At 37.5% G+C, this 27831-nt stretch overlaps 1 protein-coding gene across 10 annotated transcripts in view; it reads left to right on the forward strand.

Moving 5' to 3' along the window:
* The window catches only part of RhoGAP93B (MyTH4 and RhoGAP_KIAA1688 domain-containing protein RhoGAP93B), a 326788-nt gene that overhangs the window by 294008 nt on the left and 4949 nt on the right, over positions 1-27831 (forward strand). For 9 of the 10 annotated variants that reach the window (XM_071671208.1, XM_071671206.1, XM_071671207.1 and 6 more), the window contains 11 exons: positions 6956-8453; positions 11270-11400; positions 13832-13922; positions 15405-15682; positions 15822-15836; positions 17642-17773; positions 18831-19022; positions 20317-20543; positions 21502-21664; positions 22766-22941; positions 24938-25049. In XM_071671208.1, coding sequence (XP_071527309.1) covers positions 6956-8453; positions 11270-11400; positions 13832-13922; positions 15405-15682; positions 15822-15836; positions 17642-17773; positions 18831-19022; positions 20317-20543; positions 21502-21664; positions 22766-22941; positions 24938-25049 — 3015 coding nt within the window. The remainder of the gene's footprint in view (positions 1-6955; positions 8454-11269; positions 11401-13831; positions 13923-15404; positions 15683-15821; positions 15837-17641; positions 17774-18830; positions 19023-20316; positions 20544-21501; positions 21665-22765; positions 22942-24937; positions 25050-27831) is intronic. The other variant, XM_071671209.1, reaches the window with a different exon arrangement.

Raw genomic sequence — 27831 nt, forward strand, 5'->3', positions numbered from 1 at the left:
AAATAAACTCTGTACATTTTTGTATCATGAATGACAGTCATTTAATGATTAGTGACAGTTGTTGTAGAATGATGAGCAAGGCAGTGTACCGATGAAACATGGTGGGTGGAAGAGAGGTGGAAAGCAGTGGATCTCATACGGCACTGCTCTGGATGAAGCTGATCTATCTCTGCATCACAGAAATTGTGATTTAGGTAGTGATGATATGGTGGTGATGATGGAAGTGTTGGTGAGAAAGATTGTGGTAAGTGCTGTGATGGTGATGCATCTATTGGTTTCAGTAGTAACACTGGCCACAGCACTGGCAGACACTGTTGAGCAGCTAATGTCAATCCACAAAATTTAGTGCAAGTACAAAGAACAATAATTTTTCCCTCTGACATTACATTACACAGCATTAAGATATGGAGTGAGAAATCAGAAAGGTGTGGTAAGGCACAATGAATGTGTTGCCAGGTGCTCTTCACAGCAGCTGACAGTCAACCCACCACCACATCCACCACTACTTAGCCCATTGTCTTTTAGGCTACCTTCTATTTTTTCTTGCAAACTGCTCCTTTAAGGAGTCTCCTTCATCACAGTTACATTTGTGTTGGTCATGGCAGAAGATTTTTATCTTGTCTGCAGTTTTGATAATGGTTCTAGCAAATTTGAAAGCAACACCACCGTCAGCTTGATGCGCACCAGCTTCCAACCACCTCAACACTTGTAATTTTACATCCAAGGAGAGGCATTTCCAAGGCACTTTACATGCACAAGCAGCACTAGAACATGCAGGCTGTTTTCCAGACATGATGGAGAAAAGATAGTCACAACGATATTAAAAAATCAGTGATTCATCAAAAATGTGTGCGCAGTGTGAGCATGGCAAAATTTGTACTGCACTAACAGAGGAGAGCACTCGTTGCTGTTTGGATGTGAGCAAGTGTATATATGATACTCTTATTGGCCAAGTGAGGATAAACAGAACTGCTCTTGGTATGTCACAAGTGTTCAGACTTGTGACTTTTGACTTCTTTTATGAATATTCATAATTTTTTTTAGGAGAACTGGAGCTCTAAGATATAAGCAAGAGCGCTATAATGAAACAGTGCTCTGCAGGGTAGCACTCACCAGGCCATTAGTGTATTTGAAGATGGCATGCCATGAATCTAGGTTACAATAATTTATTTGCCACTGTACAGCATTATTCCCTAAAGAAACTTGTGTATACCATTTTAGGAAGATTATGAAGTGAATAACTGACACATTTACACATAGTGCCTTTTGACAATCATATATCTCATTGTTTTCTTCTTTAAAGGAGATGGGTCTTATGGAAATATGCCTAGATTTTTGTTAAAGAGCTTACAGGCTAGTATATACACATAACCCAGAAGTAAATGTATATCTCAGTATTTTGTGATATTTTTCTTGTGGTACTTCTTGCTGAGTAAAGTTAAGTAATTTGAGGCTTTTGCAAATGCATGTTAACATTAACGTTGTACCTTCACATAATCACTTCATTGTTTGTTGTTGGATTCTTGGGTGATATATATGCAATCTTATACCCATGTTTTCCCAAAGACTGTAATTATTCATTTAAAACTCTTACACATTACCTTGTGACATGCAGTTGTCTGATTTTGTAATCTTTGTGTGCTGGTTGTAAACATTTTTGAGTACCATAGGAAGAACCAAAAGGGAACTTTCACACTTAATCCATTTTGCTGTAAAGACTTGCTCCTTCATATTTTATTACAGAGTTTCCTACTGTATAAAAGGGTGGTTTGTGCTGTATCTCTTCCATTCAGTCTTTTATGAAAAGTGATACCTTGTGATGTACAGATGTCCACCCTTCAGTACAATGTTACCCACTTTACAGAAAGATAATCCACTCAAACTTATGATTGGAGAAGTCAGTAGATTGTGTAATTGTGATTTGAAGGTGTGCACCTCCACATTTTTATATCTTGTTTCCTTGTCTAGAGCAGAGGGGACCACAGGTTTTTCAGAATTTTGAAAAAATCTTTTGAAATGGCTGCTGTTTTGTTTTATTTTTTGGTGCACTTAGACGTACCATTTAGTTTGCATTTGCTTGAGGTTTTACCACTTTACACATAAATAAATGTTTGATTAGGCAGGCTGATTATGTTTTAGGCATTCTGATTATGTTTCTGAGAAATTCTTTGGTACTTCATGTTTCATCAGTACTTTTTCTGTTTACTGGTATTATTTTCTTCAGTTTTTATATTCATCCCGCAGTATCCAAATTGTTATTTCCTTTGTAAACGTCAGGGTGCTTTTTGCAAAATCCTTTCCTTGCTGTCATTGTGATTATAGTATATGGTTCTTTCTGACACATTCTAATGTTATCTTGGCATCATCTACACATTCCCTACAGCTATCCCCAGCTTCTCTCACTCAGATCTATATCTGCCAGTGATGTTGTATCTGTTCGTATCAAATGCCTGCATATTCATTACATCACCATGAACTTTGGTACAATAATCATGATTAATTAACTTATGTTTTGTATTCATATATTCCTACATCTTGTTTTTCACACACCCTCCACTTTCGTAACCTCACATTCTTCACTCAGACTAATTGTTTTAAACGCTTTTATGCTTTTGGGTAACCTATATTTTGGATCTGTGTTCTGTTATAATTTATCTGGTAGGTGTCCATTGCTAACTGTAGCAGCGTCTGCAGACCACAATGTTTCCATTAATTTCATCAGCTGAAAGCTCTTTACTTACTTTTGATATTTTTCTCCTTTGTTCACTCTTTTTACCCAAGTATATTCTCCATACATTGTAGAATTTGAATTACTTTATATCATTTCTTATCCATTCTTGTAACTCACCAGCCTTGCTTTTATCTATATTCCAGTAAACATTCTCTTTCTGCACTCAGTTCCAAGCTTATTTACCCGTCTCCAAGTATTACAAATGTTACCATGTATATGCATCATATATACTCATCAACAGTGTCACTTTTCACTTTCTCTTATATTGATCTTGCCATTCAACAATTGAAATCTCATTAAAAAACCTGCTAGTCCTAATCTCTATGATTCATGTTATTCTTATTCTTGATTTTAATGTTGTTGTAGCCCAGCTTTACATGTTTGCAATGCTGATGGATCACAGTTATTCTGCTCCATCTACTGTACTCATTTCCAGCGATCTGTTGTAGAGGAAATTTGAATAGGTGTTGGAATTAAGTGAAGGTAGGGTAATAAGCAGTTAACCATTCTCTTATAATCTAAAAGTACTTCTTCACATATTTATTAACAAGTTTCATGCTGAATTTCATTTATGTTTCCTGGTTGCTCTCTCTTTGAATCTTTTGCAGAAGTGTGTGTGTGTGTGTGTGTGTGTGTGTGTGTGTGTGTGTGTGTGTGTGTGTGTGTGTAATTCCCTATTTGTAATAACATACTTGTACAGTATGTGGGAAAGTTTTACACTTGTGGGGCCCCATCTCTTGAACATTTTATCTCACAAAGCTTATGGAATTTATGTATGCTGTCTGCATTAACCATATCCCTAGTCATCTTATTCCATTCATTTACCACTCTTATACAATAAAAGTACTCCTTTACATTTTAAACAAAGTTCCTTACATAATTATGGGTTATGTCCTCTAGTTCTTCCATCTCCATAACTTTAGAACTGTTCACAGTATGCACCATCATTCTGTTTTGAAAATTTAAGGTTATGATCAGGTTACCCTTATTCTTCTCTCCTCCAAGGTGGGTCTTTATCCTTATCCTGTCTGTAAGTGTGTATGTAGACAGCTGTGGTAAGTATAGATAAGCAAGAGTAGGACTACATGTTTAGTAAATTAGGTTCTCATAGTTTAATGTGAATCTGAATGGTGAAAACTGGAAGTTGTAGATAAGCCTAGGTATTTGAAAGTGAGAATAAATAAGAATGGTATTGGGAAAGCTGAAGCTGAGAGTAAGAGCCTGCAACAGGCTTTCAAAAGTGATAAAACTGATAATGATGTTCAGTAAGGTATCAGAATTTTCCACCTTGAGTATTGCTTTGTGCCTACAACAGTTTCCAAGGTGAGCAAAATTTTGGTCATGAGATGTACAAAGATCATTCACAGCTTTCATTAATCCAGCACTGAGGCTATGCTATCTGTTTTTCATATGAGATAGAAGTATCATTATTTATTAGCATTACTCCATTCCAGTTCACTGAGGTGGATCAAGTACATACAGCCTCCAAAAATCATTCACACTCATCCTCCATTTGTACTAAATGTGTTAGAGTGAAGCATGGGCTCCAGCTCTTACTTGAAAACTTCTTACATTTTTGCTTTGCACATAAGGTAGAAAATTCTAGAAGGCATGGATTTCACAGAAAAGCAGTATGTTATAGGCATATCAGGGATGAAAGACTAAAATACTATCACTAAATATATGAAGTGGTTAGGTGATGGTAGGCTCTGGTTTCAGTGCATTATACACAATAGCTAAAGAGTGGATGTAACCAAATTAGGGTATTGTTTGTCTTTTCCTTTGCACTACCCTGCTAATGTAATAATCAGTAAAGCAATACAAGAGAAGAAATTTGAAAGTTCTAAAAAGTACTAGGAGAGAAAACACTGGAAACATCTGAGCCAGAATTGTTTGGTTCACTGCTAACATCCATTAGAAATACTGTGGACTGTTTACTGGGGAAATTTATGTACAATATAGAAATGTGGTCAATATATACGCTACAGTTATAAACACCCTGTACGGGCAAAGAAGCAACATGGCAGCTTTTTTGAAGAACAAGTTGTGGAGGTTTAAGAGACCCAGAAAGCATCATAAGGGTATACATAAGACAAGAGTGAAAACTCTGGTGAATAGAAAGAATTCAAGTGTAGTGTGTACAAGAATGTTTCATGTTAGAATACTTAACACGTTTCTTATATATAGCTGTGAAACCATGGTTTCTTTAGGTTTAAGATTGAATACTATAGCACAGTTAGAATTAGGAAAAAAATTATTTAAAGATGAGGATAAGAGCAGGACATAGAATGATTATATAGAATGTAATGTATACATGGCCAAGAAGATATGTAGGAATGGTAGTACAACAAGGAGAGGTAGTCTGCAGTAGATATTGATAGAATGTGTGAAAGAACTGATTAGGCTTAAAAGTTTACCAGATAAGGGTGTTAGAGAAAAGAATTTTTGGTGGTTGCAGTTGAATTGTTATGCTTTATATGAATGGAGACTAGTTTCACATTAATGTATAGGACTTAAAATCTGTTTTTTTTATTTTGAGTGCTGCAGTAGGCTTGCTCTGTGTAAGACACTTGGTTAGGAGATGAATAGGCGAATACTTTTGGAGTAAATGAGCTTTTGTAAGGTCCATTTGTGGCAGTAATGTGTAGCTCTCCTTTGGAAAACATCAGTATGCAGAAATCAGGCTCTTAATCAAAAACAATGTTTTGTACTTCAGAATTGTCTCATTTGAAAACTAAAGAACTACTGACTGTAAGTCAGACTTCTAAAAGGAGGTAACACGTTTTCATTCTGTGTCCAGATGCTGTTAAATTATCTGATTTTTAAGAGCTCAAGCAAAAGTAGTGCACTGATGCCAATCTCTTTATTATGGGCTTTCGATCAAAGCCAAAATGGCTTTATTCACTGATGGTCTTTTTTGTGTGAGGAAAAAATTGACAACTCTGTGTTTTCATTTTGGAAATTCCAGCAGAGACTGTTCTTATATGAGAAGAGGCTTATATCTTAACTCCATCAAACAAGCAAGAAAGCAATCATTCTCAGAAAGAAATTATTTAAAGAATTGCCACCTTATCATAATCTGTATTTGTTGTATTCTTGTATCAGATTTCATTCTTGAGGTGCAGGATTTATTTTCAGTGTCTTTTCATTTATCCTTCTGTACTATTTTTCAAGATGAAAAATGCATGTGTTTTTATGGTGTGACACATGCAGTTGTAATTAGAAGCAAACACACACCATAAAGTTTGCAGATGTAGGGATCATCATTTCCAGTAAGGTGTGATCATTTCTTCAACTCCATATTTTGTTGTTTTTGAAAAGATTGAGTGTTGGCTTACAGGGAGATTAGGATGTGGATAGTAACATTTGTTATATTTTTAATGCTCTTTGCTTGTGGCTTACTATAGTATACTTTATGTTGCCCTGAGAAAAACTTTTCAGCCACTATTAGAAGTGACTCATTTTGAAGAAAACATTGTATTATATTATCAAAATAGCCCTTCTGTAGTCTCTTGTAATTGCATTTTTAGAAATGTTAAGGTACAAAATAATGTTAAGCAATTGCTTTTGTAACCAGCATTTTTTTTCTAATAGCATTATAGGTAATACAGTGTGTAACTTGGCTGTAGAATATTATTCTTATCATATGAGATTTCAAAGGAATAAGTGATAGACAGTGCCCAGTTATAATGTTTGCATCTTTCAATCTCTGAATGTTTTGTCTGTAACTGTTAGATTGATTTGGTTTAGGTAAAGTTTTCATTATAAACTCTCCTTCATTATTCATTTCCCTCCACGCTAATTTTAGAATGATTGAACAGTATCTAGTGCACATGATTTTGCCCATGTCATATCTTTTGCTCTTTGCAGTCATTTTAAGATGTTTGTTTTTGTAACAGGATGATGGTTCATCCCTTAGGTGAGGTTTCTTTGAAGGATTGGGTAAAGATTTATAACGAGAGAGAGAGAGAGAGAGAGAGAGAGAGAGAGAGAGAGAGAGAGAGAGAGAGAGAGAGGAGTTGTCCATAACTGATAAAGATCATAGTGTGGATGTATTCAAAATGTGAGCCAGGGAGAGGAATGATGCTCCTTGGACAAACTTTTTCCTTACTGTAATTGTAGATTTACGGAAAGGTGATGGAAGGACTTAGTATGCTTTATCTGATTAATATGTGGATAATCTAGTGTCTGTAATTTAGTAATTTGTTCAATCTGTATTTACAGGAGTCTGGAAGATCAAGTGACAGCTCAATGTCTCAAAGCCGCACATCCCTGGAGGGTTCTGGATACAGACTTTTAGAATCACCTCGTAGTGGTCCAGGGTTAAGGGATTCAAAACGTGGTGGTTCAGCCAGTGGTCGTGTTGGAGAAAGGCGTAGTAAAGAAAGAGATCCAGCCTCTCCTCACTCTCCTGATTCTGTGTCTTCCCATTCATCCCCAACACATCCACAGCAAGGTGCACCCACTACGCCCTCTTCACATCGTCGTGGTCATGCTGATACACGTGACCAAACTTCTGCAAAATATAAGGGCATTCCCCATCATGACTTTTCACACTTACAAATAGCAAAACAGCGCAGCTTTGATGTATCTAACTATCCAAAGCGCTCTGAACTCAACCTAGATCGGCCAAGAGAAATGGCTCTGTCTCGCAGTTATAGTTTTATGTCCAGGCCACGTTGTCATGATGAAGATGGAATGCATGAACGTTTTTTAATTGGTGCTATGCGATCAGTTGAGTCAACACCACAACCTCGCCGACGCCAAAAAGGCCTGGATGTAGTGCCAGGCAGCCCTGACTCCTTGGGTTCCCATGGTTACCTTAATTATCGCCAAAGATCTGATAGCTCAGGCTTAGAAAGCCTTGCAACACCCATGATGCACCGCAAACAGCGCTCTCTTGAGTCTGGAAAGTCAAAGTTGAAAATGGATATTCGTTCTAGTAACAGTGCACACACCAGACTCATAACATCTGATTCTAGTCCAAGTCCTCCTAGTCCCAAGCATGAATTCTCACCCTTCAACTTTGACTCACCCAGAGGTCAAGACAGTGGAGCATCAACTCTAACTGATAAAGACACGAGATCCAACTATGGACGTGGATCTGCAGACAGCTCCCCTCACTCTCAAGTGGATTCAGGGTTGGTGTCTGGAACAACAGGAAGCCGAGGATCTGTAGACAGTAATTCCCGACGGGCTGATTCTCGCCAAACTACGGTGGACAAAGATGCTTCAAAGTGTCCTGCAGTTGATAGCTCTAATAAGTCCTTTTCATCAAAATCTGGTAGTGATCGTGATAGCCGTCGCTGCAATCATCGTCGTCATCATCACTGTAGTAAACATCGTGGGAACACGGCTCCCACTACCAATACAACCAATGCCACTATTGCAACCACTGACAGTGATCGAAGTGACACTTTACAAAGCAGTAGCAGTTCTCAACATCTGGTTCATGCAGGTAGCAATAACAGTCAGAATCACAATTCTAGCTCGGGCAGCAGCAGTACTGCTAAGCAAACCAGTCCTAATAATAGCAAGCAGTTGAGCCCAAACAATGTTAGTAGTAACAACACTAAGCAGCCAAGCCCTAGCAGTATGACCAACACTGGGAAGCAAGAGAACAGCCCTCAACACCATGACTTGACTCATCTGTACTCAAATCTGGATTATGTATATGAACAACCTGTTTACCAGTACATTATGGAACAAGCAAAGCTTACAGGTTAGATTTGTTTTGTTTGTATAAATACATGGTGTCTTATATTTTGTTCTATAAGTAAGCTGATGTGTATAACAAAAGAATTTCCCATCTTAATGAGGAAGACTATCTTGTTTTTCCTTCCCTTTTTCCTTGTCTTTAGAAACACCATTGTCAAAGTTTCTTGCTTATCATCTAATAATTTATTGTGATTAAGAAGCTGGTGACATGCACAGAGCATCAGAATAGAAGGAAAAATATGATTTCAGGAGTGATTGAGGATGTATGGATCAGATGTATGCTTTGAAGAATGTGTGTGTGTGTGTGTGAGAAGTATTAAGAAAAACATAAGGATTTGTATGTGGTATTTATGGATATGGAGAAAGCTTATGATAGGGTTGATAGAAATGCTTTGTGGAAGCTCTTGCAAATATATGGTGTTCTAGGAAAGTTATAAGAAGCTTCTATTATCTAGAGAGCAAGGCATGTGTGTAAGTAGGTAGAGAGGTGGGTGAGTGGTTCCAGATGAAGGTGGGTCTGTGGCACAGGTGTGTTACATCACCATGGCTATTTAATTTGTTCGTGGATGGGATTGTAAGGGAGGTTAATGCTTGGGTCATGGAGAGAGGGACTGCTACACCGTCTGTTGGGGCTGTGGGCCTGGGAGATGACTCAATCATTGATTGCTGATGATATGGTTCTAATGGCAGATTTGAATGGATGTGAGAACGTTCTGAGAGCATTTGAGGAATGTTTGAAGAAGTCACCACCTGGGAGGGCAAAGATGGTATGTTTGAGGGTATAGAAGTTCCGGTGGTGTTGTGTGGATATAAAGCATGGACTGTAAATGAGATTGCATGGAAGAGGGTGAATGTGTTGGAAAAGAAATGTCTCAGGACAGTATTTGAGGTGATGAAAGTTTATTGAGTCAGAAATGATAGGATAAGAGAGAGGTTTGAAGGTAAGAAGATTATGGTTGAGAGAGCTGAAGAGGATGAACTGAAATGGTTTGGACTTATGGAGGGAATAGATAAGAAGTAGACAAAGAGAATATATGTGTCAAAAGTGTAAGGGACTTGGTGAAGTGGGAGACAAGATTAGAGATGGAATGTTGGAGTGAATCCAATTTTGAGTGCTCAGGGCCTGAACATGCAGGAAGGAAAAGGGCATGCACAGGATAGAGTGAATTGAAGTGATGTGGTACATGGGGCAACCTGCTGCCAGTGGACTGAACCAGGACAGAAGCAGCCAGAGGAAACCACTGAAAGGTCTGTGGGATTAAGTTATGGAGAGGGTGCTGTACTTTGATTGCATTACACTTGACAGCTAGGGAATGGATGTGAGCAAATGAGGTTTTTTTTCTTTGTCCTTTTTTTTTGCACTAGTGTGGAAAACGGCAAACAAGTATGAAAGGAAAACAAAAGATCATTTTCACAGACCAATTGCTGTAACACTGTAACATCTCTAATAACCGGTCTGTTTTCTATTTTCTAACTCCATACTGTCTCTTAGATATATAGTGCCATATTCCCCATCCTCTATTTTGTTTTATTAGTCTTTGCCTTTGGGTGCTTCTGTACTCTTTGTTTTCTATGTTTGTATATTCAAAAGTGTAAACCTTATTTTTTCTTACTTGTACTTCTCTTCTGTGATAGCCAAGCCAACATGCAGAACTTTAGAACACATGCCTTGAGTACTGCTCTTTGGGCTTTGACTTTGAGGTAGTGAAGGTCATCTGTACATAACCTCCAACTGTGACTGCAGAAAAAGGCAGATATGAAGCACTTATGGACAGTAGAGGTATGGGTGCTATGATCTAAAACATCAAAAAAAGAGCGAGCAAGAAACAACTTGTCATAGTAAACACCATATTTGACAGGCTTCCCATGACTCGCTCTTGATACCCATAATTCCACATACCTCAAATGTTTGCAGTATGAATTATCCAACCTGCACAGTATTTCCTTACTTCATTATTTATCTGCAAATCCCTGCAGTTTATATTGAATTTTTTAACAGAAAATAAATTGCTTAAATTTAAAATAGGTTTGAAGAACTCTTATAGAAATGAAATGTATATATCAAAATGCACCAAACAGCAATTCATGAGCACCCAACATAGAAGATGGAAAAACTTTGATATTCTGAGATGGAGTAAAAATCTACAAGGAGTGAATGAGCTCTTTTAAAAGATTATGCAAATCATTCCTTGTGAAACTGGGATAGACAATTATGTATTGTTTGTAGTGGCAGAGAATAAGAGTGTTATATTAATGAATAAGAAGTAATCTGTATTTGGTCAGTATATGCTTACCTTACCTCTCTGTAAATCTCAGCATAGGTAGGTACTTTAGGATACCTCTGTTGTTCCTTACCTGAATATCATTCACTTCACCTTACTCATGGAGAATAAGAAAATGCTTTGGAAGGAGTTTGACAGTCTGAGAAAAACAGAACAAATGGAAACATTGATAATTGGGGCTAATGGTGAATGTTACTGAGTAGAAATTTAGTGAAGAGATGAATTGAGTATTTTGAAGGTTATGCAAATGTCAATGCACTGTCAGTGGGCTGAACTAGGGCATATGAAGCAGTTTAGATAAACCATGGAATATTTTAAGGGGCTTGCCTGAGGATTATGGTGCTTTTGTTTTGGTATGTTGTACACAAAAGATGGAGTGTGGAGTGGTGTGCAAATTAGGCCATTGTTCATCTGTTCCTGGTGCTAATTCACTAAGGTAAGAGAGGCATTTGTTTTAGGAAAGAGAGGAGTTTATTAGTGTGTATGATAACAATGTAGTAATGTTCTTGTATTTCCTACTAGTAACCTTTTTTGACAGGCTATCGATTAGGCGACCCTTTGTATGAGGATGCTGATTCACTTCACAGTGATGACTCAGGTGGTCGCCATGATGATAGTGATGACTTTGCAGATGATGAAGGCATGTCAAATGCTGATTCTTCCTCCCAGGTAAGTTTCAAAAAATATTTTAGAGACTTTCACCACTGTTGTATTTGCTTTTCAAAGTATTGGATAGGAATAGTGGATATGTTAACATTGGTAAGAAGTTCATGCAGTGCTACCAAACGAGAAAGATGATAATTTACATATTTGAATTTTTTTTCTTTATTTCATGATTACTATTGCAGTCATGATAGTTGTTATAAATGCTGATTTCGGTGCATTACACATGACAGCTAGAGAATGGATGTGATGTGACACATGACAGCTCGTGAATGGATGTGAGCTTATGTGGCCTTCTTTTGTCCCTGGCACTACCTTGCTAAAATCCTCCCCTCTTGTTTTTTTTAATTTTCCAAAGGAAGAAACAGAGAAGGGGGCCAGGTGAGGATATTCCCTCTAAGGCCCAGTCCTCTTTTCTTAACGCTACCTCGCTAATGCGGGAAATGGCGAATAGTATGAAAGAAAGAAAGATTATTATTATTATTATTTTTTTTTTCATACTATTCACCATTTCCCACGTTAGCAAGGTAGCATTAAGAACAGAGGACTGGGCCTTTGAGGGAATATCCCCACCTGACCCCCTTCTTTGTTCCTTCTTTTGGAAAATGTAATACTTTGGTGAAATACTAATACTTTGAGGTGGTTTTAGTATGTAGAAAGGGGTTGATAGGAAAGGAAGACCACATGTGACATGGAGAAATAGAGTTGAAGAGTACTGGAGAAAGAGAAATGGAGGAAGAATGCATGGAATGGTGTTGCAAGGGAGCCATGTAAGGACAGGGATAAGTGGAGACATTTTAGCCATAGCCATCCCCTTGAGGGGAATTTCTTAAGATAATGGGTGTCAAAGATATGGATAGATAGATAGTAAGGATGCAAGTGACTGCACAAGTACTTAAGTGATTCATAAGTTGTAAGATGAGGAGAATTATATGTAGGGCTTAGATGAGTATGCTAAGGTTAAGATGAAGATTTGTTTGAAGAACAGGAAGATTTTTGATTTGAAGAGGTTCCAGTATAAATTTTTTTCATACTATTTGCCATTTCCCGCGTCAGCAAGGTAGCGTTAAGAACAGAGGACTGGACCTTTGAGGGAACATCCTCACCTGGCCCCCTTCTCTGTTCCTTCTTTTGGAAAATTAAAAAACTGAGAGGGGAGGATTTCCAGCCCCCCGCTCCCTTCCCTTTTAGTCGCCTTCTACGACACGCAGGGAATACGTGGGAAGTATTCTTTCTCCCCTATCCCCAGGGAAAAATTTGTTTATGGATGGGGTTGTTAGGGAGGTAAATGCAAGAGTTTTGGAAAGAGGGGCAAGTATGAAGTCTGTTGGGGATGAGAGAGCTTGGGAAGTGAGTCAGTTGTTGTTCGCTGATGATACAGCGCTGGTGGCTGATTCATGTGAGAAACTGCAGAAGCTGGTGACTGAGTTTGGTAAAGTGTGTGGAAGAAGAAAGTTAAGAGTAAATGTGAATAAGAGCAAGGTTATTAGGTACAGTAGGGTTGAGGGTCAAGTCAATTGGGAGGTGAGTTTGAATGGAGAAAAACTGGAGGAAGTGAAGTGTTTTAGATATCTGGGAGTGGATCTGGCAGCGGATGGAACCATGGAAGCGGAAGTGGATCATAGGGTGGGGGAGGGGGCGAAAATTCTGGGGGCCTTGAAGAATGTGTGGAAGTCGAGAACATTATCTCGGAAAGCAAAAATGGGTATGTTTGAAGGAATAGTGGTTCCAACAATGTTGTATGGTTGCGAGGCGTGGGCTATGGATAGAGTTGTGCGCAGGAGGATGGATGTGCTGGAAATGAGATGTTTGAGGACAATGTGTGGTGTGAGGTGGTTTGATCGAGTGAGTAACATAAGGGTAAGAGAGATGTGTGGAAATAAAAAGAGCGTGGTTGAGAGAGCAGAAGAGGGTGTTTTGAAGTGGTTTGGGCACATGGAGAGAATGAGTGAGGAAAGATTGACCAAGAGGATATATGTGTCGGAGGTGGAGGGAACGAGGAGAAGAGGGAGACCAAATTGGAGGTGGAAAGATGGAGTGAAAAAGATTTTGTGTGATCGGGGCCTGAACATGCAGGAGGGTGAAAGGAGGGCAAGGAATAGAGTGAATTGGAGCGATGTGGTATACCGGGGTTGACGTGCTGTCAGTGGATTGAATCAAGGCATGTGAAGCGCCTGGGGTAAACCATGGAAAGCTGTGTAGGTATGTATATTTGCGTGTGTGGACGTATGTATATACATGTGTATGGGGGGGGGTTGGGCCATTTCTTTCGTCTGTTTCCTTTCCAGTATAAATGTCATGATCTTTTAAAGAATTAAAGTTTTGTGGAAAATGTGTGCAAAACTCTTAGGTATTGAAAAAGTCACATTGCAGAATGATCATTTTTGTCATTATTATTAATATTTTTATTACTATTTATTTATTTATTTATTTTTAGGAATACCTTGAAGATGTGAACTACCTAGCAGATGATGAGATGTATGCTCAGTTCTTCATGCCTTATAGTTGGAAGAATAAGAGTAAACCTGGTGAGAATATTCACTTGAATTGTTTGTTCCATACATATACATAACCACACAAATCATCATGCATACATTAAAAGACAGGCATGAGCATGTAATAATGAATGCAGTACATTAATACATTCTGTTAAGTGCTTGCATGATTATGTAATTATGTATGATTTGCATGCCTGCATATCAATTGAGTTGAATTGTACAGCCAAAACTAATATGAAAAGAAACCCCTGTGAAGTTTGAATGATATGACAATATTTATTTCTAATTTTGCTTTGTTGCTGTCTCCCGCGTTAGCGAGGTAGCGCAAGGAAACAGACGAAAGAATGGCCCAACCCACCCACATACACATGTATATATATACACACGTCCACACACGCAAATATACATACCTATACATCTCAATGTACACATATATGTACACACACAGACATATACATTTATACACATGTACATAATTCATACTGTCTGCCTTTATTTGTTCCCATCGCCACCTCGCCACACATGGAATAACAACCAAGCATTAGCTTGTCACACAAAGAAGGAAGATAAAGAAAAATTAGGGAAGATGGGAGAAGTACAATACAAGTCATACCAGAGCCAAAGAGCCAAACTGTCAGGGCTACTTAGACCTGAGGGCTGTGGCATCCAACAGTTTGGTTGACCAGTGACCATATCTAACAACATGGGCCCAGCTTAGGTTGTGGGGTGAAGACCCTGAAGACTGCATCAAGTATGCACCAGCTCCTAGGGGGCAGGTATTATCAGATAACACTGGTAGCTCCCTTGAGTTTGCTGTAACTAGGAATGGATAAAAGAAGTCTTTTGCAACAGAGCTTGTCTGTATTAAGTCATAATATTTTGTCGTCAATGGAAAATAATATTTGCACATATTGCAGTATGTTGCTTTAAGGGTTATCGCTCCACAGGAGCCCTTGGCAGCTTTTTTGAAGTAAAAGAGATATAAAATTTTTGAATATAAATGTCTTGAACATACAGGAGAGTAAAAGGTGTGGTCAGGATGGAGTGAATAGGAATGATGTATACAGGGGGTGTTTTGCTATCAATAGGTCAAACCAGGGCATATAAAATAGCTGAGGGAAGCCATAGAAAAGTTGTGGGACCTGCTTGTGGATAGGGGTTTGCATATTAGGTTTTTTATACATAGCTGCAAGAGAATGGATGAGAGCAAATAGGACCTTTCTTTTCTGTTCCTGTCTTTTCATTGTTGATTCAGGAAATTGTGGACAAGTATGAGAGAAATTTTTTTATTACCATGATGTATAAGGTAACATATTTTATTTAAGTTGTAACTTTCCTTTGACTGTTTCCAAAGCTGTAAAGCTAGTTAAGAGTTCTCCAAGCAAAACAAATATTAAGAGCATGAAATTCTTTCCATAGACTAAGTATGTATTAATTAAGGAAAACAGAAATTATTTGAACAAGTAATGCTTTCATTACTGATTTGGGACATTTTTATTTATGAAACTACAGAAGGAGAGGAAGATATTCCAGATAGTGCCAAGGAATCAAGAGTTTCACCAGCCTCAACAATTGCCCTTGCCAGTACTGGAACACCAGGAAGCTCTGCTCAGACTTTCACACCATCAGCTCCTCGACCAATCATCACCAGTGTCACCCCTACCACAGTTATCACAACACCATTGCCACCTAATAGCTTACCATTAGACACTCAGCATGCATCTTTACGGAGAAAGAAAGATACTCCAAATCATCAGCCTTTGTACTCTCCAATACTGGAGAAGAGTGAGGTTTGTTTGGTACTGTTTTGTGACAGAATGAATGCTATCTTTGTGAGAAATGGTATACCTTAAGCTTGTATTGTCTTAATAGATTTTCATAGAATTTGCAGATAGTTATTAAAACTTATATTTTCTTATTGTTATATAGAGGAAGCAAAGAACAGTGAGTAGAGAGCTGCTTTTTTACAGTCTTAAGTACTGACACTGTTTCTAGCCTGTTTGTGAGATACAGGTACAACATCATAAATCTGGACTTCAGATTTTTAGAAAGCTCAGATATCAGGAAATTTTTACCAAGGTGTTTTCAGAATAAGATATATACTTGTATGCATTTCTTTGTCATTCTTGTTCATTTTGTGCATGTTTCTAGAATGAGAAAATTAAAACAAGTGTACCATTTTACTGGTGAGATAGTGTAGACCAAAGGATCTTAACCTGTGGTCATTGGAACACCACTGGTTCATGGACTATTTCCCAGTGGTCTACAGATGGATTGATATAAATCAGTAAATGAATTGATAAGTTTTACCATGAGTACTGTCTCTAATAAGAGTTAGTGGTTTTATATGTACTTGATTGTGTTTGCAGACCCGATATGATACTGGATATATGCTGAAGGTGATCCATTGACACAGCAGGGGTTTGTAAGTGGTCCACATACATGAAAAGGTTAAGAACCCCTTGCTTAGACCAAACATTCATGAAGGATAGCTAGTTAGATTTTTTCCATGTATTTTTCAAATGCACTCAGAAATCTGAAAAAATATTAAAAAGTCCTGGATGTTGTACCTGTATTTAGTTCATGAAGGTCCCCACAAGATTCAGTTCTGTCTCTTCTAGTTTCATTCATTTCTCCATTGTGTATTGTTATAGATAAACGAATAACTTGAACTAGTAAAAACACATTTTAGAAAAAAAAAGTTTTCATTATTGTTGTGCTTATATTTAAAAATTCCAGAGGCAGAGTGTGTTTCAGTAAGGTAGGCAGTAATGGAGAAGAGAGAAGAAAGATGAATTTGAAGAAGAGAAAAATGTGACAGAAGTCTCTGCAAATGGCTTGAAATGGTGTGAATAGACATAAGAAGCAGAAGTACGAAAGATTTGAGGGAGAATAAGAGTGTGGGATAGAGGAAGGAAAAAATGGAGAGACTGATTGACAAATGAAATGAAAGATGTATGGGGAAGGAGGGAGGGTAAAGGTGAGAATATACAAGGAATGTGAGATATTGGAGTGGAAAAGGATAGGATGGAAGGTAGTTTATAAGAGGAGTGATGAAAAGGATTAGAGGAGAATTGGAGAGAATACAAGACATATGGGAGAGGATGTGAGTGAATTGGAGAGTGGTGAATCACATGAGGGAAAAGAGGAAAAAAGGATAGATAGAGAGAGTGAGGAAGAGAGGGAAGTATCAGTATGACAATAGAATTCTTAAAATATTAATTTGAGAAATTTAATCATTTACTTTTTGAATTTTCTCACCAGTTTTCAACATCTCTCCAAATGTATTCACATGTAGTTGTTACTCTGGTTTCTTATAACATCTTCATGCATTGATTTTTGTATATGACTACTAACTTTAGGAAGATTTTTTTTCCCAAAACATTATCTTTAGAATGTTTCAAAACAGTCAGATCAGCAGAGTAAACTTTTGTGAATTTAGAAACATCACCTTTAATTACTTAGTGTAGACAGATTGGTTTTCAAATTATTTTACTTAGAATATGATCTGAACTGCCTGGTCATGTTTGATATTGGAGGTAATTTGTCTCTCAGTAGAAAAGTAAATCTCTTGTTGCAGAATGCATATCCAGTTTTGTTGTGTAAAGAAATAGTCCCGTGAAAAGTTTATGCTAAGACAAGAAACAGCATATTCTGTTGCCCTGTAACATAAAAGCTAAGTACAAATAATTATATACAATGAAATTGTAGTCCTACATTGTTTTTACATGAATTGTATTACTCATCAGCTAAGTAATCGTGATGGCAGCTGCAACGCTGGCCAGTTGGGTAACCGTCCATTGTCTATCTCCATCCCAAACATGATGGACTCTACTCTAACCACCAACCCTGTCACAGGCTCTCTACATCGCCCACCTCAGGTCAGTTACCTGTGTTGTAGTGTTCTCTGCTTGGTGCATGTCTGCATTTTATCGGTGATTATTGATGATGGTCATAACTCATATAAGAACTAGAACATTATAAGTGTTTTTGTTCCAGTTTTATATGTGCTCTTGAGTTATCCAACTGCAGATATACCTTAAAAGGGATTTTAAGTTGTCTTCTCCTACAGTTCATCTGTGAACTAAGCTTCCTTGTAGAGAACCAGATGCATTTAAGAGGGGGCTATTTTGATAAATGTAAGGGCAAGATTCTTGTTTTTGAGCAAGAGTGGAATTGTTGCTGTACCTTGGTTTGAATGGAGAATTAGAATTTGCTAATAAGTTAGGTATTTGTCAGTAATATTTAACAAAAATAGTTAGGATAGGAGGAAAATTGTCAGTGCAGTGAGAACTATTGTGAGTGGGATAAATATAAGAATAGGGTGTGTAGTATAAGGTGTTTGTTTTTGACTCTAGATAAGGGATGTGAAATCTTTGTTATTGTAGGTCCAGATAGACCTGAAATGAGAGGATATATTGGAATAAGAATTTAAGAAAGATTTGTTCAGAAATTGCTTGTTTGATGCACAGACAGAAGCATGTTAGGCTGGTTTATCTATGAAAAACTCCTGGCAGATGATGAGTTTGTGAAGAAAATTTATGTTTAGTTGAAGGTATAAAAATTAGTGGAATGTGAGAGAATTACATATGTAATAGAAGACTTGTTAAAGAATAGAAATTATGGTAGAGGAATGTCTTTTGATAATGTATATTGAAGTAATTTTGTGTGTGAAGGCAATGGTTAAATGGAGACTTCTGTTTCACTTGAATAATCAATTCATGTACAAAATGATGAATTAAGAAGCTCATATTTGAAAGACCACATTCAGCACAGCACACTGGATGTGGGTTGAGGATTTGTGTAAACGAACCAAAAGGCTATGTGTTAGATATGATAAATCAACTAAGACGTTATAGCGAGCACAGTGTTGAGCAGTGCTGAGAGCAGCCATTCTTCACGCAGAGAAAAGAAATAGATACATCTTTTTCATTACAGGGTATGACTGCACTTTCTCTTATGAAGAAACCTCCCTCAGAGTCTGACTTTGAGAGGTACAGTAGCACTGGTGGTGGTGGGGGTGATGGGCAGAACCTTATGGAGAAGTATGCTCAGGAAAATCTCAACATTCATACTCGTGGTCTCCTACGGAAAAAGGTTCCTGTCATAGACATGATTTCATGGACAAAGGTAACTGAATTTGTACTGGATTTGTTGGCGTTTGTAATCCTTTTGTGAATGATATTGTTGCTTTACACTGATTGGTGTTTAGGAATTCATGTATCACTTGTTTTTGAATTAAAATTCTTACCAGTAAGACAAAGGATGTAATTGTTTTAGGGCCCAATTGCTCACTGATGTGAGATGAAGGGTATTTGATTACTAGTAACTGAATAGTCATTTCAATGTTATGGGCTCCAAAGCCCCAGCTCCCACACAAATGGTATTGGTTCAAATCCATCTGTCAGGATTATTATTATACATGATGCATGGAATAGTTGGTGTGTTATTGAGATGGAACAATTGTCCATTCAAGGTGACTGGAGGGTGTGAGCTGGATTCATGTCTGTTTTGGAGGTAAAAGAGTGATTGAAGATTTCTGTGGAGATGCTAACAGTCTGTTCTGTTTTGTAGTGTAGTGCTGCATGTTTGATGTTGCCATTTTGGTGTCCTAGCATAGTAATGTGATCTTGAGTTCATCTGTATATAATAGGACCTTTATCATGTTGAAATTTGTCTGAGATACAGGGAGGTTGTGTAAGACAAAGTTACTGGGCCCATCCTGCAAGAGGTTACTGCAAATGAAAAGTCATGTTTGAAGGAGGTATATAATTGGGACTACATTATCAAAGAAAGTCTTGTGTCATAGGAGTTTACATTTCCCTGATACTGGAAGTAGCAAAGCCATGGGCTGCATGAGCCTGTACAAAGGTCTTTGGTAACACTGGACTCTTGCATAGAAGTTGATAATGGTATAATTATAATAAAAAAGTAAATGAATTACTACATACTTCCTGGCTCAGGAGTCCCCTCTATATTCATGAGGCTTCTGAAGTGCTCAGGGAGCCAGCCACATCCACTGATTGCCCATAGAGGAGAGGATGATTGAGGAGGGGTTGACATAGAGGGTATGCATGTCAGGAATGGAAAAGAGGGAGACTTATACTGGAAAGCATCTCCAATTATTAAAAGGATGTTTGTAGGCAAACAGGTTTCACTAACAGGAATTTTGCTTAAATTCCAAATTGTAAGAAATGTATCTTCTAAGTTTAAGTTTGGAATGAGTGTATAAGTTGGGAATGAGTATGTACTTTTACATATTAGAAACTTATTATTGAGAAGTGATATTTTGTCTTTGTCATTAACATATAGATCTAACTTGTTTATAGAACTCTCTGCTGATGCTGTGTATATTCCTAATCATATTGAAGTAAACTTAGTACCATATTTTACTATTCTGTGCTTATAGTACTTTTATTTTCAGGATCCAATCCGAAAACCAATGTTAGCCACTTTGGACAAGTCTGTGAAAAACCAAGCATGTGAGCTTTTTAGGCTAGTCCAAATCTACATGAGTGATCGTAAACCTAAACCTGGAATGACTCTTAATTCAGTGGGGTTAGACATAGTTACCATGTGTTATAATACAGTTGCTCTTCGGGATGAACTTTTTGTTCAGATCTGCAGACAGACTACAGAAAATCATAAAAGGTAAGTGTAATAGTAATATCTAATTTAGCAAAAAAGGCTGAGGAGAATATTTGAAATATTGAAAATAGAAATATATTAAAAAGCTCCCTGCCTGTAGTAGTTTCCAAAAGAAGGAACAGAATGAGCAGCCGATTGAAGATTTCTTCCGCTAAGGCTCACTTATTTGTTCTTGATTCTTCCACACTCACGAGGGAAATGGCAAGCAAGTTCTTTCATTAGATACTTTTCAATGTCTTTATTTAGTGTTCACTCCAGTAGTATCTAAGAGGTCAGTAGGCCAAGCTGCTGAGCCCGTACCATAGGTAAGATACAAAAAAATTACCCAAGTGAGCCATGGAATGTTTAGCTGTTTATGGAAACTTTCTCTGGTCTGCACCACTTTCCCTTCCTTGTTGGCAGCACATGAGTCAATGTTTGGATATATGTCATCTTTTACTCTATGTCATTGTGAAGAAATTTCTCTAGTCCAGACTTGCGTCATTCTTTTGTGACATTTTCTATTCCCTATCCTATATCTCAGATGCCCATTCCCTTTAGGAGCTCCATCAAGGGGATAAACACAGCAAAAGAGTATCCATATCTAATAAGAGCTGATGTTTATTAATCACTTTCAGACGTGTAAAATATATGGTTATTATTTGCATACATGTTTCGTGTGTTTAACTGTGTGAGTGTGAATCCTAGCTTGGTGAAAAGCAGTATTTTTGTTGCAAAATGCAAATTGCGTATGTGCAAATTCAGCTTTTGTGACTTCATGTAAACATTTGCAACAGATGAATAAAGTTACTTTTCCCTCAGTTTGAGATTGGTGGTTTGTACACATCATAAACTTCCCAACAACCATAATTCACTATTTTATTAAAGAAAAAGAAATCCAAAATTTTATCCTTATTTTAGTGTAAACTGTATATTCATATACAAGATTTTGCAAAATTATTTTGTGTTTTCATCATTCCAGGGATAGTTTACGGCGAGGATGGGAACTGTTAGCCATTTGTTTAGCATTCTTTCCCCCATCGGATAAATTTCGTCCCTACATGGCTGGTTACATTGCGCGACATTGTGATCCTGCTTACTGCTCCATGTTTCCTGATGTCTCTAAGTGGCCTATCCATATTCAAGTAAGTGTTTTCCTTGGTGGTGTTCTATATTTTTAATGCCCATTCCATCCAGGAACTCCCAACAAGGGGGTGACCACAACAAAAGAATCTCCTTTTATCCTAGCCCCTACATGCCTCCCTTGCATACATCATTTCACACATTCTTCCCCATTGCTCTCCCTCCAGAACTCCACTCTATTTCCCCATGTCACGGGTGGTCTTCCTCTTTCACCAACCCCTTTAATCTTACTATAATACACTCTTCTTGTAAACTTCCCATCTTGCATTCTTTCCACATGCCCAGACTACCACAAAGTTGTGCAACTTACCCACTCGACCACTCCACAGTTCATTCCCTTTGCATTCCTTGCCATGCCAAAGCTCTCATATAGTCATATCATTTCTCTTTTATTTATTTATTTATTTTTTTTTTTAACCTCTACAAACCATCACCCTTGCCTTCACCAAATGATATTTAATATCCCACCAGCTCTTCCTGTGAGCACAATCACATCCAAAAGTCTCTCCTTTACCTGCCTATAATTTAGAACATAATGCATGACTTTTGAACAATATTACCTGTGGTCTTGAAAGTGTCTGTGCACATTCTTTGAGCATGTATGGGGAGACTTCATTAGGACCATGGGCCTCATGTGGGTCTATATGCCATAGGTATACATATTACATATTCATATGTGAAAATCAGACGACCTTAGAAAAACTTCATACTCATGTCCAGGAAATCTATGGCCTGAGATTTATTGTGATCAGTGACATTGGAAATATTCCATTCCTGGATGTTCTGGTTTGTTACAGATGTGCACAGAAAACACACATATATGAAAAGATGTACAAGTAGTGTTGGTGTATGCAACTATAAGCCGGATATTATCTGAGCATGCTTGAGAATTGTAAGACATAACTGAATTTAAAACTGTGTTGTGGTGTGAGCTGAAAGAGGTAAAGGTTAATTAGCACTTAAAATACAATTCAGTATTAAGTGAAATCTTGAAAGAGATCCTAAATGGTCTACCTTTTTCACATAAGATAATTTAAATGGTGAGAATAGAATTGCTGCTGCACATTCATTACATCTGAAATGTATTGATTGTTTATTTACAGGTAGCACACTATGCTGGTGTGTGCATCAAAAGATTAGAGAGAACAACAGTTAATGCAAAAAGACAGCGATTGAGAAAACCCACACTGGAGGAAATTGATCTGGCACGTCTTCATATCTTCCGAGCATCAATGTTTGGGGGTACAATAGAAGAAGTTATGGCACTGCAGAGAGACAGGTAAAGATAGTACATGATAAGTATTTACTTTAAGTACATGATAAGTATTTACTTGAAACTGCTGGAAATATTTTGATTATGGATCATAATGGTGATGTAGCTTCTGCTTACAGAATATTATACTACACTATGCAATAATGTATGAGGATTTTTGAAACAGTAGTTTCTATATTATCCATTTATACTTTGTAATTCTGTACTCTGATTCTCAGAAAGTACTTCTTCTTTGTCACTATATAGTAAATAGTTTCCTGCATGTAACAGTAACCGTTAAAGATGAGGCACTAAAGGCTAAAACGCAGCACTGGAGTTCTTTAGGTAGGAGACAGTTGCCATGGCCACACCTTTGAAGGAGTTCCAGTTAGAGCAGGTATCAGAGATATAGATAGATAGATTTTTTTCATACATATTCACCTTTTCCTTCGTTAGCGAGGTAACGCAAAGAACAGAGGACTAAGCCTTAGAGGGAATATCCTCACTTGGCCCCCTTCTCTATTCCTACATTTGGAAAATTGAAAAAAGGGAGGGGAGGATTTCCAGCCCCCTGCTCTCTACCATTCCTAAGGATAGATAGAGTTTCATATTAAGATAGGGCTATCTTTTATACATATGAAATGTACTTGGTTGGAGACAGTATTTTGATATTTAAATGTGCATGAGGAAGATGGAAAAGAATTCTAAAATATAGGTGCGTTGCTGAGGCTTTGACAAGGAAATAATCTTAGCCACCAGACTTAATATTGTTTGATGAAAGTAGGGGTGTAATTCACTCTAACCTTTGCTTGGGAAACATGATTTTATATCTTTGCTAAATAGCTAGTGAAATATAAGTCTTTGTAGTGGATGTTCTCAATGGCCATTTCAAAGTCCTGTGGCTTATTTATGAAATGTGCAGTTTATAATAGGGAAGAAGTAGTTTTGAGTCATTTATCTTTAAGGTGATTTCTCTCCAAGGTCGTTTTGTCTCATAAACTAAGAGTGAATCTCCAATATCTCTAGGTGTGAAAAATCTCTATCCCCCTGACTATTGGTGAGGTAAGTAACTCTTACCCTTTGTTAACCAGCCAAACTGTGGTAGCAGCAATAGCTTACACTGAAAGTGCTCCCCACCAGTCAGCAGTCATTTGTCAGGCTTTACCAGGCTGACCACTTCCTAATTCCTGGAATCTGCTTGTCTGTCAGACTTATTTTACTTCATTTTTTTTTTTTTTTGTCAGACACCCATCTAACATAGGTTGTACTTATGCTCTTGGATATGTTTTTTAACAACTTGAGGTCTTTTGAGAATCCCTTCAGTATTCTCTCTTGATATGATGGCTGTACCCAGTGAGGTGGTGGCTCAAGGTCCAAACAATTCACCATCTTTTGACATTACCACTGATAAGTTTTCTTTGATTCAGTTAGAGTGTAGCATGATAACAATTCATTTAATCCACTCAAAACAGCCATCATTCATTAAACCTGTCAGGTTTAATGAATGATGGCTGGAATAAAATCTTTTTGTTAAGCTGTTGTTATCATTTAAGATTTATTTCATGTTTGTCTGCCAACCCCTTTATAATTAATAATTGGCCTCCATCCTGCCAAATCTTGGAATCTGTTGGCCAGATTCATATAACCCCACCTTGAATTATTTCCACATATGATTTATTGGAAAAACATTGAAAGGTTCTACAGCTTATCATATATTGGATCGCAGACTAGTGTACTGTTACATGATATGGTATTTACATCCATACATGCCTAGATACAAGCAAAATATGTAAATATTGATACAAGTAACATCTTGGGAAGCTAGTGGTAGTGTAAAAAACATATGTGATAGGAAAGGAAAATGAAATGCAACATGTAAATATGACTGGGTTTCAGAACTAGGTGAACTGCCAGATGAGTGAAGGGTGTTATATGTAAAATGATGGAGTGAGGTAACCATTGTCACTTACGTGACGTATTCCTTGGACAAGTTGATCAACTTTATAATTTGACTTTCCCACAGATACCCACATCGTCGATTGCCTTGGGTTCAGACAACTCTCTCAGAAGAAGTGTTGCGATTACAAGGAACAAACACAGAGGGAATATTTAGAGTACCTGCTGATTTTGATGAGGTAAGATTATTTTTGAGTTTTAGATGCTAGAAAAGAAGGGATATGTATACCATATTTACTGAAGTGAAAAAAGAGAAAGAACACATATCTTAATTGCATTGAGTGTTAGAGGGTGGAAGTAAGTGAAAAACAAACAGAATTGGTCAAATGGATGCAAGTTTATCTAGTTTTTTGTCAGTTCTTTAAGTTAGGGTATATTGATGATCAGTGTATCATTTTGATTCAGGGGCATCAATCACAGAGATGAAAATTAGGAATAGAGTTCAGTAGGTGCTCTGTGTGGGAAGGATTTAAATTTATTTGAGTAATTTGGCATCAGTAGTTTGTATTTGGTATACCTGGGTGTAAAATACTTTATGCAAAATTCTTTTCAAGCTGACAGGTTGTCTCAAACATTTGACTTTCTGTGTTTCATCAGCAGTGTTTGAAACATTTGCTATAAAACTCAATATTTTAGTTTACATGTATTCTGAAAGCTCAGTTTAACCCTTGAATGACAGGCATGGTCCAGAATTTCCATTACAGTAAGTGGACAAAAAGATTCTAAGTATACCCCTTTATGAAATGGGAGATCAGCATTCAGAAGTAAAGGAATACACATTACCTTTATGTTGGTGGGCCTAGTGCTTCTTAATAGGTGGATATGACATATGTGACAACTCCTTATAAGATTGTGCACATGGAGATGACTTTTTTTCTTTCTATTGAGCTTATTTTATGTTTGTACTGTTATATACATTTTTCATTCTAATCATATTGAGGGAGATTGAGTGGCAAGTATGGAAAGGATATTGATGGATTTGATTATCTTCAACATAGTTTCACAATCTACTCATATTCTATACACAGGCACTTTGTTGATGGTGAATATAATGAATATATTTAGAGATGTTACACCTTTAATCCTACATATAAATGTGAGACTAGTGAGTGGCTGGCATATAAGAATACTGATGAATTGTGTTCAGAAATATTCTTCCTGATTATTTATTACCCCTTGTTAAAGTCCTCCATCAACTCATAATTACATGAAAAAAATCAAGCACAGTTGTCATTTTTCCCTTTAAGCTGAGGCTCCTAAACAGGCCTCCCTCTTTTGACAGTTGTGCTAAGGTAACTTTCACTTATTTCTCCACATTTTTCACGTTACTCTGCCCTGGCTCCCTTACGAACTGATACATGAGTGTTCCCCTTACCACAACATAGGTCATTTATCATGTACACTTGACGTACAGTCATTAGCCATGCACCTGTAATTGTGGTTCATAGTGATACTTAGGAAAGCTAATTTTTTTCCTGTACCTTCTGAGGATAAGAGACCTGTACAAGCTACTGATAATATGATAAGCCAGCTGGATATGTAAACATCTGGGGAAAATTAACACATAAGTTGATGTGGACTACCATTTTCTAAGATTTCATCTTTTGATGTGGATATCTTTTATCTGGTTAATGTGCTCCATGGTACAAATTCATGATATTTACACCCCACAAACTATCATGTACATTATGAAGGCAAACTAGACACTAGTTTTACAAGTTTCACACATTCATGAAAGTGACCTTGCTTCCGCAATGCTCATATCATATTCGTAAAGTTAACCCCATAAGCAAGCATATTAATTATCTGATGCATCTGAAATTTTTTCAAATAAAGGGTTCATGAAAGAAAGAACATCACACGGTATAAAAATAATAAAACAACAGAGAAACAAGTGAAGTAGGCCTCAGCTCACTCCAGGAGAAGCAAAAATTTCTGGTAGGAACATATTTGCTGACAGTGGAAACCACTACACAGCATTTCTAGTGGGAGCATATTTGCTAACACAGTGGAAATCACTACACAGCCTAGTATTTGAATGTTGCCTGTCTTCATGTCTGCTACAAGCATCCAGTTTTGCAATGTTAGAATCTTTTTATCAGATACATGTATGTTATAATCAGAATAAATTGTTATCTGAAACACCTGATTTCTCATGAATGTAAAGCAAATACTGCTTGGTTTGATATGGAGCTAACAGTAGGTAGGTAGCCACTGACCAGGGAGTTATATTACCAGTACTACCTGCCTGGGTATCAGGAAGCTTACTGATGGCTGCGTCATGAGCCAGCACTTCACTGATTGTCAAATTGCTCTCCTCTGACACAGATAGCTGTCTTTTCTATAACTCACCCACATGTGGACTGCTGGCATTCTGTCCATATAGAACCTTTCCTTATCAAAAGAAATACTTGTCTGGTCCTTCTTCGTAACTCTGGATATTCATGTGATAAGCGCTATGTGTTAGCCTTGCCTTTTGGCATAATGGTGGGAGCAATAGATAGAATTAGTAGGGAGTAGGCAGAAACGTTAGGTAGAAGTAGTAAGTTGAAAAAGTAGGTAGACACGTTAGGTAGGATTAGCTGGTATGAACATTTGGTAGGAGCCTCTAGAAACACTGCACTAGAGTTGCCCTCTGCCAGTGGCCTGTTAAGGGTGAGGCTCTAAAGACTGAGAAGCAGGACTTGAGTTCACCAGCTGTGGAAGGTCTTATGTTATGGCCACGCCCTTAAGGGAAGTCATCAGATGTATAGATAAATGTTTACCTGAATATCATCTTGATGTCATGGTCCCTGGTGAAGGTGGTTCTGTCAGGGGTGCACAACGTCAGTAAGGCTGTTTAACTTGTTTATGAATAGTGTAGTAAGGGAATCAAATGTATGGGTCTTGGAGAGAGGATCAGGGTGGTGAGTCACTTGTTGTTTGCCAATGACATAGCACTGGAGGCAGATTTGAGTAAGA

Source organism: Panulirus ornatus, chromosome 16 (genome assembly GCF_036320965.1).
Source record: "Panulirus ornatus isolate Po-2019 chromosome 16, ASM3632096v1, whole genome shotgun sequence".
In the NCBI taxonomy this organism is placed as follows: Eukaryota; Metazoa; Arthropoda; class Malacostraca; order Decapoda; family Palinuridae; genus Panulirus; species Panulirus ornatus.